This window comes from Tachysurus fulvidraco, chromosome 1 (assembly GCF_022655615.1).
Source record: "Tachysurus fulvidraco isolate hzauxx_2018 chromosome 1, HZAU_PFXX_2.0, whole genome shotgun sequence".
Classification (NCBI taxonomy): Eukaryota; Metazoa; Chordata; class Actinopteri; order Siluriformes; family Bagridae; genus Tachysurus; species Tachysurus fulvidraco.
Window position 1 is genome coordinate 37,960,100 of NC_062518.1, and position 14,760 is coordinate 37,974,859.

General features: G+C 39.9%; 1 protein-coding gene across 2 annotated transcripts in view; it reads right to left on the reverse strand.

Annotated features, from left to right (window-relative positions):
* LOC113663171 (E3 ubiquitin-protein ligase TRIM39-like) overlaps positions 1-13,680 on the reverse strand; it is a 537,569-nt gene extending 523,889 nt beyond the window's left edge. Inside the window, exons 1-8 of one of the 2 annotated variants that reach the window (XM_027178368.2) lie at positions 13,400-13,575; positions 12,055-12,140; positions 8,636-9,192; positions 8,282-8,377; positions 7,908-8,141; positions 7,649-7,811; positions 7,476-7,511; positions 6,542-7,117 (exon numbers count right to left, since the gene is read on the reverse strand). In XM_027178368.2, the coding sequence (XP_027034169.2) occupies positions 6,570-7,117; positions 7,476-7,511; positions 7,649-7,811; positions 7,908-8,141; positions 8,282-8,377; positions 8,636-9,192; positions 12,055-12,118 (1,698 nt within the window). In that variant the 5' untranslated portion in view covers positions 12,119-12,140; positions 13,400-13,575 and the 3' untranslated portion in view covers positions 6,542-6,569. Of the gene's footprint in view, positions 1-6,541; positions 7,118-7,475; positions 7,512-7,648; positions 7,812-7,907; positions 8,142-8,281; positions 8,378-8,635; positions 9,193-12,054; positions 12,141-13,399 lie in introns of those variants that run through there. The other variant, XM_047816040.1, reaches the window with a different exon arrangement.
* Between the last annotated feature and the right edge of the window lie 1,080 nt (positions 13,681-14,760).

Consider the following 14,760-nt stretch of genomic DNA (forward strand, 5'->3'; position numbering starts at 1 on the left):
TTAAGGGATAGTTCACCCAAAATTAAAAAAAATTCTTTAATAATTTTCTCACCCTCACAATATTACAAACCTGTATAAATGTCTTTGTTTAGATGAACACGGAGGAAGATATTTTAAGGAATGTTTGTAACCAAACTATTCATGAGCCCCATTCACTTCCATAGTGGGAAAAAAGAATATTCAAACTGATTACCTCTACAATTACATTTACATCTTATTGTTTGTAGTTTTGATTTTTATTCATTTTTAGATTTTTATTGTATTTACAACTCACCTGTATGTGGATACCTTTTAAAAATAAATGAATATAATCATTTTTGTTGCAATTAAAACTCTCATAGTCCATAAATACTGTAGATTTAACTTTGTTTAATATATACTTTTAGTTAAATCATCAAACATATGTATGACTTGCCTGACTCAAGCTACAACTTGACTTGACTTGCTTGACATAAAGCAGTGACTTGACTTGACTCTCACAAAAAATGACTCAGACTTGCTTGAGACTTGAAGGTTAAGACTTGAGACTTACTTGTGACTTGCACATGTGTGACTTACTCCCACCTCTTCCTTGTTCTGATTACTTACTAGGTTTTGGTTTTGATTACAGCTTGTTTCTGACCCTGTTTTTGCCTAGCTTTGATGCCTCTGGAATTAAATAAAAAGCAAAAGTGTGACCTCTCTAGTACATCAAAAAAAAAGTTACTGATTGTTTATAAACAGTGTAGAAATACTATAATTTAATATATTTTTAAATGCAGCTCTTATATAAAGAACAAAACAAAGTTCATTAAAAATAAATTAATCAGTGGCCGGATAAGATGACACAAGTTCATTATCATCTGAGATTATTTTTTACATCTGTAGTTACTGTAACTGTGTTATTGTACATGCAAATTTTATTTTATTTCTTTTTACATTAAATTTAAACCTAATCACAATTAACGTTGCATGAATATTTGAGTTGATCACAATTAACATTCACATCCCACAAAAATATTTTGTAATCACGTATTTCATAGTATGTGCAAAAAAAAAAAAAATGGTGGAAGGGGTACATAGTATTGGAAGGTGATTCAAACTATTTCATTATGGTGTGGATAGGAAGAGAAATTCTGTAGAAGTGATCCTGTGTGGGGAATATTGTAGAGGTAATCAGTTTGAAGTTAGAAATTGAAGGGGTGATGTTGAATGTCATCAGTGGTTATGCTCCACAAGTAGGCTATGAGTTAGAAGAGAAGGAGAGATTCTGGAGTGAGTTTGATAAGGTGATGGAGAGTATTCCCAGATGGGAGAGAGTAGTGGTTGGAGCAGTGGTGGAAGTTGAAAAGGGAAGAATGTAGTGAGGATTTTAGACAGAAGCTGAGACAGGCTTTGGGTGGTCAGGAAGAGGTTCCAGATGACTGCGAAACTATAGCAGAAGTGACCAGGGAGACAGGTAGGAGTGTGCTAGGTGTGTCATCTGAAAGAAGAAAGGAAAGTAAGGAAACAAGGTGGTGGAACGAGGAAGAGGCTATCTAAAAAGAAGTGGGACATTGAAAACAGGATTACAAGAAATCGTTGCACAGAGTGAAGAAGGACGTGGCAAAGGCCAAATAGAATGCATACGATGAGTTGTATGCCAGGTTACACACAAAGTAAGACAAGAAGGACATGTACAGATCAAGGAGAGATAGAGATGGGGAGGATGTGCAATAGATATGGGTCATTTAAGATAGAGAGAGAAAGGTGCTGACAGGTGAGACAAGTGTGCAGAGAAGATGGAAGGAATATTTTGCGGACCTGATGAATGAGGAAAATAATAAGGAAAGACAGGAAGAAAAGGTGAATATTGTAGAGCAGGAACTAGCAAAGATTAGAAAGGATGAGGTGAGGAAGGCTCTGAGGCAAATCGAGTGGGAAGGCTGTTAGTCCAGATGACATACCTGTGTAGGTGTGGAAGTGTCTAAGAGACACCGCAGTGGAGTTACTATCTAGATTGTTCAACAGGATTTTAGAAAGTGAGAAGATGCCTGAGAAATGGAAGAGAAGTGTTCTTGTGCCAATCTTTAATAACAAGGGTGATGTGCAGAGTTGTAGCACCTACAGAGGTATAAAGCTGGTGAGCCACACAATGAAGCTATGAGAAGCTATTGGAACAAAACGGATATTTGTGAGCAGCAGTATGGCTTCATGCCCAGAAAGAGCATTACTGAGTGTTTAAAAATGTCAGGAGTGTTCAAGAATCAAAGGAAAGGTTACAAGACAGTATTGAGACCAGCTATGCTGTATGGGTTAGAGACTGAAGCAGTGAGGAATAGACATGAGGCAGATTGTCTGTCATGTATCTGTAATGTTTTCAGCTTATTTTATGCCTTACTTGATGAAAAAACAGAAAAAATTGTTCCGTCAAATAAATTGGATTGTTTATATTGGATTTCTTCTAAAATAATCAGCATTTACACATTAATGTATGACAATTAATAAATGAATGAAAGTGTAAGACTATAAAAATGAAAATAATAACAAAGCCTGCACCATTTATGAATGCAAAATCTTGAATGGTTTACTTCACTCCTTGTGTTCTAGTTTAGACTCACTCAGCCAACTTGTCTTCATAGACCACAGAGAGGTATTTAAACCTGGCCTATGTATTGAGTATGGCCTATGTATTGAGTATGGAACTTCCCATCAGCTGCATACATTGCCATATAGTACCATGCAGAAATTTGCCAAAATTTCAGCATCTGCTAAGAGGTGTAATGTGTTGTAAACTTTTTCCAGAGAAGACCAGGAGACTTGGATATCCTTGTGCAGTGGTCTTTATTGTAGATACACGATGAAACGAGTCTGCAAGTCAGAGCGTACTGGCACGGGCGCTGCAGTCATCAAGTCTGACTTAAAGTTGTAATACATTGTAAATATACACATTTTAGGGGGCAGTCCCATCAGATAGCGACAAAACACTCGGGTGACAATCAAAACATGAAAGGATGCAACAGCCCCCACACCAGATCCTGGACTTTCACCCTTAATCCCATTAACATAAACAGTCTTTCTCAGACCCCTTCATTAACATAGAAACGAGTTCACCTCTAATGCTTGGCATTCCTTCTTGACTCGGACCTTGAATCAAATGGCCACCTTAAACAACAGGACAAATGGCACAAAGAGACAAATGATAACCTGAGTTATCTTGCCCCTTTCCATTCATATTAATGAGATACAGGAACCACAAGTCTAACAGAAAGTTTGAATTTAACTAGCATTGTAACTTGATTTCGCTTCTACATGACACAAAAATATGCTAGAACTAAAAGGAAATAAAATAATGACTTCAAATTATTTTCCCACAAACGCCAAACAGTCCTGACACCAGCACAGCAAGGGGTCAGTGTTGTCTGATGGCCTTCCAAATGTGGGAATTGTTAACAAATTTTGGTTACTTTTGATAGGATAGGCACTGTTGCAGTAATTAGAAGTGTGTCTTAGAGAAGGGTGGCTTCAGTAGATGGTGGTGTTACACTTGTGGTTCTGAGGTCCTGCTGAATGTTGATCCATAAAGATTTGCACTTTCATGGTGAAACAAGAAGACTCCATTTTTTGAGTTTATCTGAAACATTTCTTTGATGGCTTTGATCAATTGTCAGTTACTATTTTTTACTACAATTTACTATAAGGGTGAGAACTTGCCATTGGTCTTGGGAAAGTTTATAAATATGAGCATTTATGTTCCTGCAGAGGCCTGTAGGACACCAGATTTAACTGTTGGACTTTGCTTTATCACTGCGCATTAAGCATTCGGATGAACTGAATATGTTGGAATGCCCATTCCTGTTAAGACAGGCAACTCACTTAAAGTTCCCCCTTTTTTTTGTTTTTCAAAAAAGACAACAACCCTGACATTTTAATTTGTAAATAAAAATATAAGTTTAATTGCAGTTCTGTCAGGACCACTTCATAAAGAAGGATGAGAGCATACAGTTAGTGTTGGTGATGGTTCTTTTCTGGGAGAATTTTCCCACGCGCCGGGAGGGAGGCAGCAGCTGGGGAAAGAATAGAACCCCAAAACAAAACCATATGGTCAAGCGGGCGCGTGCGGTGTGCGAGGCTGGGTCGGAGTTAAGCGTGGGTCGTGGGAAGTCAGGGGCCCGCCGCGTGATGGACTACAGGAGTTGGGGTCCACTAGCTAGTGGAGAGTGGAGGATGCGTCGCCCTGGGCTGGCTTGCAGCATAATCGCGACAGCTATCGCTAAAACGCATAAGCCCCGCCGTGCGATATGACAACGCATGTTGCATACCCACTAAGCTATAGTGGAGATGGTAGGGGAAGTGTCACCCAGGGCGAGCGCGGCGAGCGTGCTGCTGGCCGAAGGTTGGTCATTCGTTTATTTATTTACTTAAGCAGCTTCACACAGGGATCCCCGCCAAGCACACGCGTCTTAGCGCTACGTGGGGACGGTGGTGCAGCGCGTCCTGGGGAGCACATGCTGGGAGCGGTAGGTGTGGCGCGCTAGGGGGGGAAGGCAGAGAGGGGGGTGTGACGAGTGGAGAAGGTAAGAGAGTGGGGAGGGAAAGAGCATGGAGGGCAGAAGTGATTGGCCGGGGGGTCCAAAGCTTTTTAGGCCTTTAACATGTCTGTGGTTCCCGGACGGACGTAACGTTCATAAGCCGTGGAGGACCATAGTCCTAGATTTTTTAGGGTGGGAATTGAGGTGACCGAGGCTGCGGTCATCGCGGCTCCGATGCAGAAGGAATGTGGTGTGTAGAGCTCCGGTGAGATGCCGCAGGATTGGCAAGCAGTGCGTAGACAGGCGGCGAACCATGACCTTGACATGGCTTTGCTCTCCTCGGTCAGGAAAAACGGTTGTGAGGGCGAAGACCCAGATAACAGGACATAGAAAAAAAGGGGCAGAACTCTGTGTTAGTGCGAGTTGATGCAACAGGAATACCTTTGAAATGTATGTCAGATTTTGAGTGTTTTAGGAAAATTGAAAAATAATGTTCGTCTAGCGTGATGTATGACACCGTGAGGTCGTGGAAGGCGTTGAATTTGTTGCTACGTGTCGTGAATTCACCCACCCTGAGGAAACCGTAGAAGGCACATAGGAACACCACTTCCAGGAGAAGATCCTGGTAAGGACTGAAGCACCCCTGTCTCAGTCTAGTGACCAGTTTTTTGACGAGAGGGAGTGTGAGAGGGAGACGCTTGTCTGCGCCTTTTGGTGTCTGTTTCAAACACCTTAGGTGGAATTGGATGCCTGCGACTTGGCTTTTGATGGGGAAGGATTGCATTTTTTGAGCCTGGATACAGTGCACGATGTAGGCGCTCACGATGGTGAGGTTGACAGGCAGAACGGGGGCTGAGAAGGCGGCGCTAAAGCTGGCAAAGCGAAACCACGCGGAGTCGTAGGCTTTTAATGTGGAATTGGCTAGGCTTGATCTCATGTACGGTGAGGGTGCAGAGAGGTATGACTGCAGGGTAGAGCTTAGTTGAGGAAGGTCAGGGCGAATGCTGGGCAGGGCAGGCCTGGGGAGAGGCATCTGGGCACAGCGCTTGGAACTCCTGCGAGAATCTGGGCGCGCAGGTGGGGAGAGATAGCAGCTGCAGGTGGAAAGAAGGGGGCGCTGGCGGTAGGAGCTGGAAGGGCCGTCGCTAGCGTGCCGCGGGGAGGAGGCTTAGGTCTACACCAGCTGGTGAGGAGATTGAGGAAGCGCCGGGGGCCGGCGGATCAGGTGTCGTAGACGCGGTGGCCGTAGGGGGAACGGGCGGAGGCAGCTTTTCCAAGGCTTTGATCCTGGCGTCAAGATTGGAGAGGGAAAAATGAATATTGTGGAGGGCTGTCAGCACGGGATCTTCAGAGATCGGCGGGGTTGTAGTCGGGACGAACAGTCCTCTTTTTTGGAGCTGACGGGTTTCTTGCGCGCAAGCAGTGCTTTCTTTTCGCGGTGGCCTTCTTGGGGCCGGAGGTAGGGGCAGGTAGGGTCGGATGTACTTCTGGGGTATTGTCCAGGAAATACTGGAACAGTTGGCCTAGGTGGAGACCGAGCGGCACCTGGATATTATGGCTAAACAGGGTCGTGAGGATTCTTTCGACGGGCCATTCCGCGATCGCAGCAGCAGCGATTCATGGGAGCGCTCGCAGGCGAGGATTTAAAGGAAGGAGATTACAGAAGTCGTAGCCGGATTGGTGCGCCTGTGGACGGCTGATTAGCAGCTGATGCAGCTTACTGCGTGGCCTGCCTGAACTAACGCGAGGCTTGATTTGTGTTGAAGTTTCGAAGACAAAATGTTCAGTTGTATCTACTGTACACAAACATGAGCAGCTGAACATGGTCATTGATCATATTCAAATCTGCAGCGTGAACTGTAAATATTTTTTTTATTAAATTTGATTTGTAATGAAATGTAAGTTCCACAATCATAATGTGTAAAAACAGACAGGATGATTACATTTTGAACCAAGTATAAAGATAAACTGTACAGCCCATTTAAAGAAATTCTGGATTTCTAAAATTTACAAGAAAAATTAAACGAGTCATTTTTAATCTAATCACTTAATAGATTATTACATTTGTGAGGTAAAAACTCATCTTGTCTTAAATACAGGAGAGATGATCAGTGGTGCTAAATTTTTACCTCCTTTATTTAATTCGGGACTGAAGTATGGATGGAGTTTCTCAGTGAAAGACTGACCAGTGAAAGAATAAATATGAGATCTGGACTTCACATCATAAAAGGAGACCAGACCCTCCTCATAATCCACAAACACCCCCACCACCTCCAGTTTCTTTTTCAGTCTGAGCAGGACAGCAGGACCAGCATAAGCCTTATACTGAGTCTCATTCCTCAGGGCCACAGCCCACAATCCATGCAGAGGACTTGGAATAATTTTCCCCTTCCTGTTAATGTTCTCTGTGGCCACCCCAAAATCCCAGTCAGTTTTCCCTCTGACCTGCACCTCATAATAAAATCTCCCGGAGGAGAAACTCTGCTTTCCCAGAACACAGGGGCACTTATTAAACCTCTGTGGTGAATCGCAAAGTTTCTGTGGTTTGTCCCCAAGCCTCACTTGTTTTCCATCAGCAGACAGGATGAGATATGGATTTGCTGTTTCAGGATCCAGAGTCACATCCACTGAGAGAAAGTGAAAAACAGAGTGTGTGATATGAAACACACATTTGTGATATTCAGGTAAAAATATTAAGTCAACATCCAGTGGATTATATTCATTAGGAGTTCATGTAATTTTTTAAATATGAAATAATGGACAAACATTTAAACATATAATAAACAAAAGAAACTATTTTTAATTATACATGGAAAAAATGAAAAGGCTTTAGTGCATGGCAGCAATGAAGAGCTATAGTGTGTAGAGACAATTTCAGATTTGAAAGCTAGAAGGAGCTACAGATGAAAATAAGTGTGATGATGTAGTGGTGTAATGCTGATATGTACATTTTAATATGAGAGGAAATCAGAAAGCTCACTGTACCTGCATACTGCTGAATCCTCTTCAGTTCTGTGGAAACTAATTACAACAAAACATCACTGTCATTAGATTTCAGATCCATTTTGTTATTTTCCATTTTGATTAATCAAATATTATATAAAACATTCCATTACTTGATACATATTTCTCAAATCTAATATAAAAAATGTTTCTACCTCTTTTCTTTAACTTGTCATTGAGTGTGTTAGTGAGTTTCTCATTCAGAGTCTGCTGAAGCTGAGACAGAGCTGTCCTCACAGTGTCCTCACTCACATCAGTGTTAATACTGATCCCAGTCCAGTTCTTGGTGTGTGGAGGGCTGCACATGGAGGAGTAAACCTACAGGAGAGCAGGAGAGAGGAGAAATCCCTCAGCATGGTGAATGTTGTTCTGTGATGTTCTGCATTGTCAGTGAGCAGAGAGAGGAACACTGACCTGTAGGAGGTGGAGATGCTCCTCAGTGTGTGAGAGCTGCTCCAGCTCAGTGTTTCTCCTCTTTAGCACACTGATTTCCTGCTCTAGCTCTTTAATGAGTCCTTCAGCCTGCCTCTCTGCTGCTTTCTGCTTCTCCTCCATCATCTCCAGCAGCTCAGCCTGACTTCTCTCAATGGAGCGAATCAGAGCAGTGAAGATTTCAACACTGTCTGCTTTCTCTTTCTCTGTGCTTCTCTAAGGGAGGAACACATTTTCACTTCTATCAGATAACACTGAATAGTGAACTAATTTTTAATGCAGTTTGTTCATTTCTACAAATCAGAATAAAACTACTGAATATATCAGATATAAATTCATGTCATGTTTATACACACTTTGCTTTTCTCTACTGAGTGTTTGATCTCTTTTATCTTCTTCAGTCGGTCCTGAATCATCTGCTGCACATCTGTTTTGGTTTTCACCATCTGAATCTGAAAAGAGAGAGGAGACAAACAATTGAGATTACACTTAGTAATTTGCCCTTTTGTTTTGTTAAAAAGTGACTTTATAATTTTCTATGTATAGGTGGAATAAACATTTTTTTCAGTAATGATTATTAAACATATTATTCCTTTGGTATTGGTCTTGGAATTTGAACTCAAAACCTTACAATATGATCCACTACTGAATATATTCTGTGGCATTTTCTGTAAGATTATCCAAAGTTGATGTAAATCAGTGTTTCTCACCTTCCTCTCTCTGCTCTCCTCCTCTATAGGAACAGTGTTGTGATTCTTGTGGTCTGTCTCAGTACAGAACTGACACACACACGTCTGATCATCTCTACAGAACAGCTCCAGAGCTCTCTCATGTTTCTGGCATATGTAGTCCTCCAGGTTCTCCACAGGGTTTATTAGCTTGTGCTTCTTAAATTTTGAAACATGATTATGAGGCTCTAGATGAGTTTTACACAAACTCAGTCCACAATCCAGACAGGATTTCAGGGCCATCAGCTTCTCTCCACTGCAGGCATCACAAAGAACCTCAGGTTTTTCAGAACCACATTTTTTCTTGAAGTGATCTGCAACCTCTCTCAGTGTTGTATTAATCTTCAGTTCAGGTCTCTTGGTGAATTCCTCTTTACATAATGGACAGAGACCGTGTTGACTCTTGTCCCAGTACTTTGTAAGGCAGCTCTTACAGAAGTTGTGTCCACATGGAGTGGTGACTGGATCAGTGAACACATCCAGACAGATCGAACACAGCAGCTGATCTTCAGACAGGAGACTGCTGGAGCCATGAGAAACTAGATTTGATAGAAAGATGTTACAGATATAAAACAAGTTTATAAATATTGAATAAACATTGTAGTTTTTTTTTCAGGCATGTCTCTATACAATAACCAGCATCTGTAGATTAGGTCTGAAAATAACAATTTTTTTTTGTCCTGAGCAGAAACAGGATAGCAGACACAAAAGCAGGTGAGCAAGGTTTAATGCGTTACAATCCTTCACGCTCCCTGAGATCAAAAAACTCAGGACTCCTAGTATTTCCCAGAATATCTATGCAAGTCTACTAAAGGCAGTTTTCGTATTTAGCTCCCAAACTTTGGAATAGTCTTCCTCAGACAAACTTTCCCAGTTTAAATGTAGATTTAAAAAACTCATCTCTTTAGTCAGGCGTACACATAATACATCCCATAATATTGTGCACTATTACATCAGACTTGCAAATATTATGAACAGCAGCCACATTAATCCCTTTCCACTGCTTCTCTCTTTCTACCCATCCCGAGGCATCCAAAAATTGTACCAGCTCCGATTGTCTTCCGTGTGATATAGACTGAGATGAGGCCGATTCTGTGAGAATCCTGAGGCATCTAGAGATGTACCAGCTCCAGTTAGACTCTGTGATTCTAAAGAGTAGATGTGAACTCCATGTGATCTATTACATCAAACAACATTTGTTTGACTGTATATTTATAATCATACCCTCCACTGTTACCCATATGAGGATGGGTTCCCCTTTGAGTCTGGTTCCTCTCAAGGTTTCTTCCTTCCATTTTAGGGAGTTTTTCCTTGCCACTGCTGACTGAGTCAACACAGACTTGCTCATTGGGGTTACATACATACACATTTAAATATATCTAATATTAATCTTGAATTTTGTATTCTATTAATCTTCATATTATTCTTTATATTAACCTTTGTTCTATGTTTATGTTCTGTAAAGCCACTTTGAGACAATGTCAATTGTTAAAAGCGCTATACAAATAAACTTGAATTGAATTGAATTAAATTGAATTGAATTGGTCGATTGAGGTACAGAGAGAGTTTAAAGGGCTAGGATAAAAACAAAATGTTGAAGCATAAGTAAAATATTTCGCAACATAATACTGAAAACAAAGTTCTTTCAAACATTGGCTATGATATGATCATTTAAAACAGGTGAAAGTAATCAAAACAAAGGTGACTGAATGTTAGAGTGTATGTGTGAAAGAGCTGAGCCCAAAGCCCACAGCAGTCAGACTGGATTTTCTGAGTTTGAGTGGCTTGTAGGAGTTACTGGTAGGTGGCCTCCAATTGTCCAATTGCCTCCAGGAAATGAGTGGTGCTGGTGTTCCAAAGATGGTTGATAGCCAAGCATGTACAGGATTGGCATGAGTGACACAGCATTATAGTGCAGGGTTGGCACCACAAAACATAAAGAGGAAGAATTTGATTTCTTGGTTCGCTTACAAGATGTTCACTCAACATGCCAGTTTGGAGGACAAGAAAGAAGGAACTAGGTGATTGGGTTTTTTTTTTTTTTTAGAAGGCCTGGTTGAGCAGCTACTAGAAAGCCTTTATGATACGTTTGGGATTGCAATTCAATGTTGGATTTGCAATTCATTGGAATGGATGTGTGATATGGCATAGTCCTATATACTGTATATATATAGACAGCTATAGGGTGTTTGGCCTCTTGGTTCCTGACACATACAGTAGTGGCACTCTGACAACGATGACTTGCACAAAAAGTCTCAAAGTCAGCCTGGAAGGATATGGATGCATGAGCAGGAAACAAGTAAAAGTGTTCTTGACAGCCCAGAACGTAACGCACTACTCAGTGCGTTACGTTCTGGGCTCACCACATAGGTGAGGTAACCAGCAGGTAAGCTGCTTTTCAGTCCATAGTTGATATAGTATAAGTCAATCCAGCCAGTGGTAGGCCCTGAATGACAGAGTGCTTAGCGGAGGAAGTGTCCAGCAGAAGGGGCTGCTCATAATGCAGGGTGCCAACTCAAAGGAGAAGGGGTCAGTAGTTGATGCTGCCTCAATGTCTGGACTGTGCAGAATCCTTATCAAGCAAACTGGCCCTGGCGTTGATCAGAGTATCACCACTGGCAGTAAAAGCACATTACAGGACAGGTAATCGGATTGACATTACTCGGCAAAATACCAAGAGTATTGCATCAAAAATGCTCTGCATTTTAAATTGTCACATAAAAGCAGTTTGTGAACCAAGAGGACTTGGTGCTAATCAGACTCACCTGCTGCAACCATGAGGTGGCAAAGTATTATGTTACTAACAGAAAAAGATCATACACTAGATTTAATAATATCACAAGGATTAGATGTCACTGATATCGGTTATACCTCAAAGTGATGATATCACAGACCATTACCTCATAATGTACACACTACCTATAGAACAGACTAACTGTGTCTCACCATGTTATCGACTCGGTAGAACTATTATTCCGACCACTAAAGACAGATTCACAAATAACCTGCCTGATCTTTACTTCTTACTGTACCCTTAAACACAAACGAGCTAGATAACAGCAGTACTACAGTAACAGCATAAGCGCTATATTCACTAGCACATTAGACACTGTTGCCTATATATGATAAATAGTCAAATAGTTTTTCTTGCTTCAGAAATACGATGTGTGGCGGGACAGCGTGACAAAAGACAGATGACAAAAGTGCTTGACACTTGACAGCCCTTTATTATTTATACAGTATATGAAAATAGTGGCATAAAGTGAACAAAAAGACAATTAACCCATTCATTGAGATCATTTTAGGACGGTTATGTGTTACTAAATCTTTTTAAAGTCTAAGTCTTTTTTCTTTTATTATCATTTTTTAAATATAAATATAAATTAAGCTGTATAACTTACATGTATGTGTTTCACTCATGATCTTCCTTTTTCTGCCTTTTGTTGGTTGTGAAGATTCAGCCATTTGCTTCCTCTTGTGTTTAAACCTTTTCATTAAGAAATTACATTATTCAGTTCACACAGTTTGAGGTGTTACTGATTAGTCAGAACCTCAGTTACCCCTGTCTGCAATGTTAGACCTAAGCAATGAGACTGAAATCATTTAGTATGTGATTTAAAACACATAGAGACATTCATCTTAATGAGACTGTAATAAACACAGAATTTCTCTGATATTTCTCACGGCTCTCTTCTTACTAACTGTATCATTCACAGATTTTCTGCTTCCTGTTGTATAAGTGTTTATGTTTCACCAGTGCTCAACTCTGTATTACTAAACACACCACAAAATTACACCTTTATCCAATTCATTTAGATTAGCTCACATGTCTAGGCAAATAAAGTTATTAAGCATAAAGGATGATTGTATTAAAGTGATCATGCTGATATAAGATCAATATTCTAATTTTATTTGGTTAATAAAACACAGCAGCCTCTGATCCCAATTTAAGCTTTGCAGTCTCGATTGATCAATGGCCCTGTTCACACTGCAGGTAAAAGTGGCCCAAATCCGATTTTTTGGGGGTCAAGTGACCAGGTCAGACTTCTTCAGGAGTAGTGTGAACACTTAAATCTGGACCAGATCTGATTTTTTTTTTTTAAATCAGATCTGGGCCACTTCCATATGTGGTCCTGTATCAGACCCAAACCTGATTTTTTTTCCCAATGTGGCCGCAGTGTGAACAGCCAAGGCGGATTTGATGCGACTTTTAAAACTTTTTTTTTTTTTGCGCCGGCGAAAACGTGACACAAACGTGACTGGTAACGTGTGTGTTAAGAGTGTTATATAAAGTGGGTACGTGAACCAGCTCATAATGTTTGCACTGAATACATCACATTACTTCCTCCATAACCTCGCCAACTTTTTAGCGCAACGGCGTGCTGCGTGTGACGTCATTGTTATTGTTCGTTTGCGCATGCGGGTCAGTTCGAAACCGCAAACTGTTCACACTGGTATCTGATATAGGTCACATTAAAAGGTAATGTGAACAGCCAAACAAAAAATCAGATCTGAGCAAAATATCCGAATTGCGCATTAAGACTTGCAGTGTGAACGTGGCCAATTATCTTTCAATAGTTTGTTTGTTTGTTATTTTTTTCTAATGTTTTATAATCAGCTTGTATTTCAGCATCAGTATTTCAGCAGTGTGTTTGAGACCATTTCTTTTTCCGACATTGTTAACTTGTGACGTGCATCCTGATAAATCACACGCTGACAAAACAAAACAGACACAGAAGTACATACCTTTATTTTATTCGTCTGTGTTCAGGGGGTGAGGATTGTCTACATATATACACTCCTTTCAGAGTCAGTGAATATCCTGCAGATAATTTCTGGAATTAATGTGAAAATAAGAGTTTGTTCTCGATGAGCTCTAACTGCTGTTCACTTGCACTTCAGTCACTTCCTTGTGTCGTGGACCCTGCTATTTCATCTTTTTACCAGCTGATGGCAGCATTACTACAATAATGTGCTGTAATACCAGTCATGTATCTGTGATGTTTTAGGTTTATTTTAAGTATTCTCTTCAATATTATGGGTATGTTTAAAACTATTGTATTGTTCCATATGATGGGTTTATAAATTCAGTTTTTACTTCAGACAGGTCATATGACTTTAAAGACTTTTTATAAATAAAAGTATTAAAGAATAATTGTGAACTACGTTTCTTGGAAAATAATCTGTATTTATACATTAATTTCAAAAGTGTTACCATTTGAAAACTAAAATAATGAAAATCCCTGCTGAGTCTATTGAGTGCTACTTAAATCTATGTCATGATTAGGGGAAAAGTTGTACACCCTCCATCAATAATAATGTCATTTTCTATATCAGGGTCTAAATAGCAATTGTGTCATTCTCACCAAATTCTTTAAACAAACAACTAACCTCAGGTAACACCAAAAACACAATAGACAATAAAAACAACAAAACATACTAGTGTCACATTGGTTTTGGCTTTTGTTTCATGTTCTGGGGCCTGTTTCAGAAAGGAAGTCAAGTTAAAACTCATAGTTGGTTGAACCTCCTTATTGAAACAGGCCCTTGGTCTAGGTCAGACTGCAACATACAGGTAATAATAATAATAATAATAATAATAATAATAATAATAATAATAATAATAATAATAATAATTTGCTTCTCTAAAGTAGGAACACATTTTCACTTCCATCAGACAACACTGAATAGTGAACTAAAGTGTACAGCAAAAAGAAAAAAATGAAAACTAAATGAAACAGATATAAACTCATGTCATGCTTGTACACACTTTGCTTTGCTCTACTGAGTGTTTGATTTTTTTTTTCTTCTTCATTCGGCCCTGCGTCATCTGCAGAGAAGAAGACAAATAATTGTCATTACACTTATTATAAAATTTGCCCTTCTTTTTTGTTAAAAAATGTCTTGTCTTGTGAATTGTCTAAATGTGGTGGAACAACATTTTTTTATTAATACATTATTAGAAAACAAATTATTTCTTTGGAATGGGTTTTGTAATTTGAACTCTAAACCATACAATCTGAACTACTACTGAAAAAAAAGTGCCATTTTCTATCATGATGTCCAAAGTTGATGTTAATCAGTGTTTCTCACCTTCCTCTCTCTGA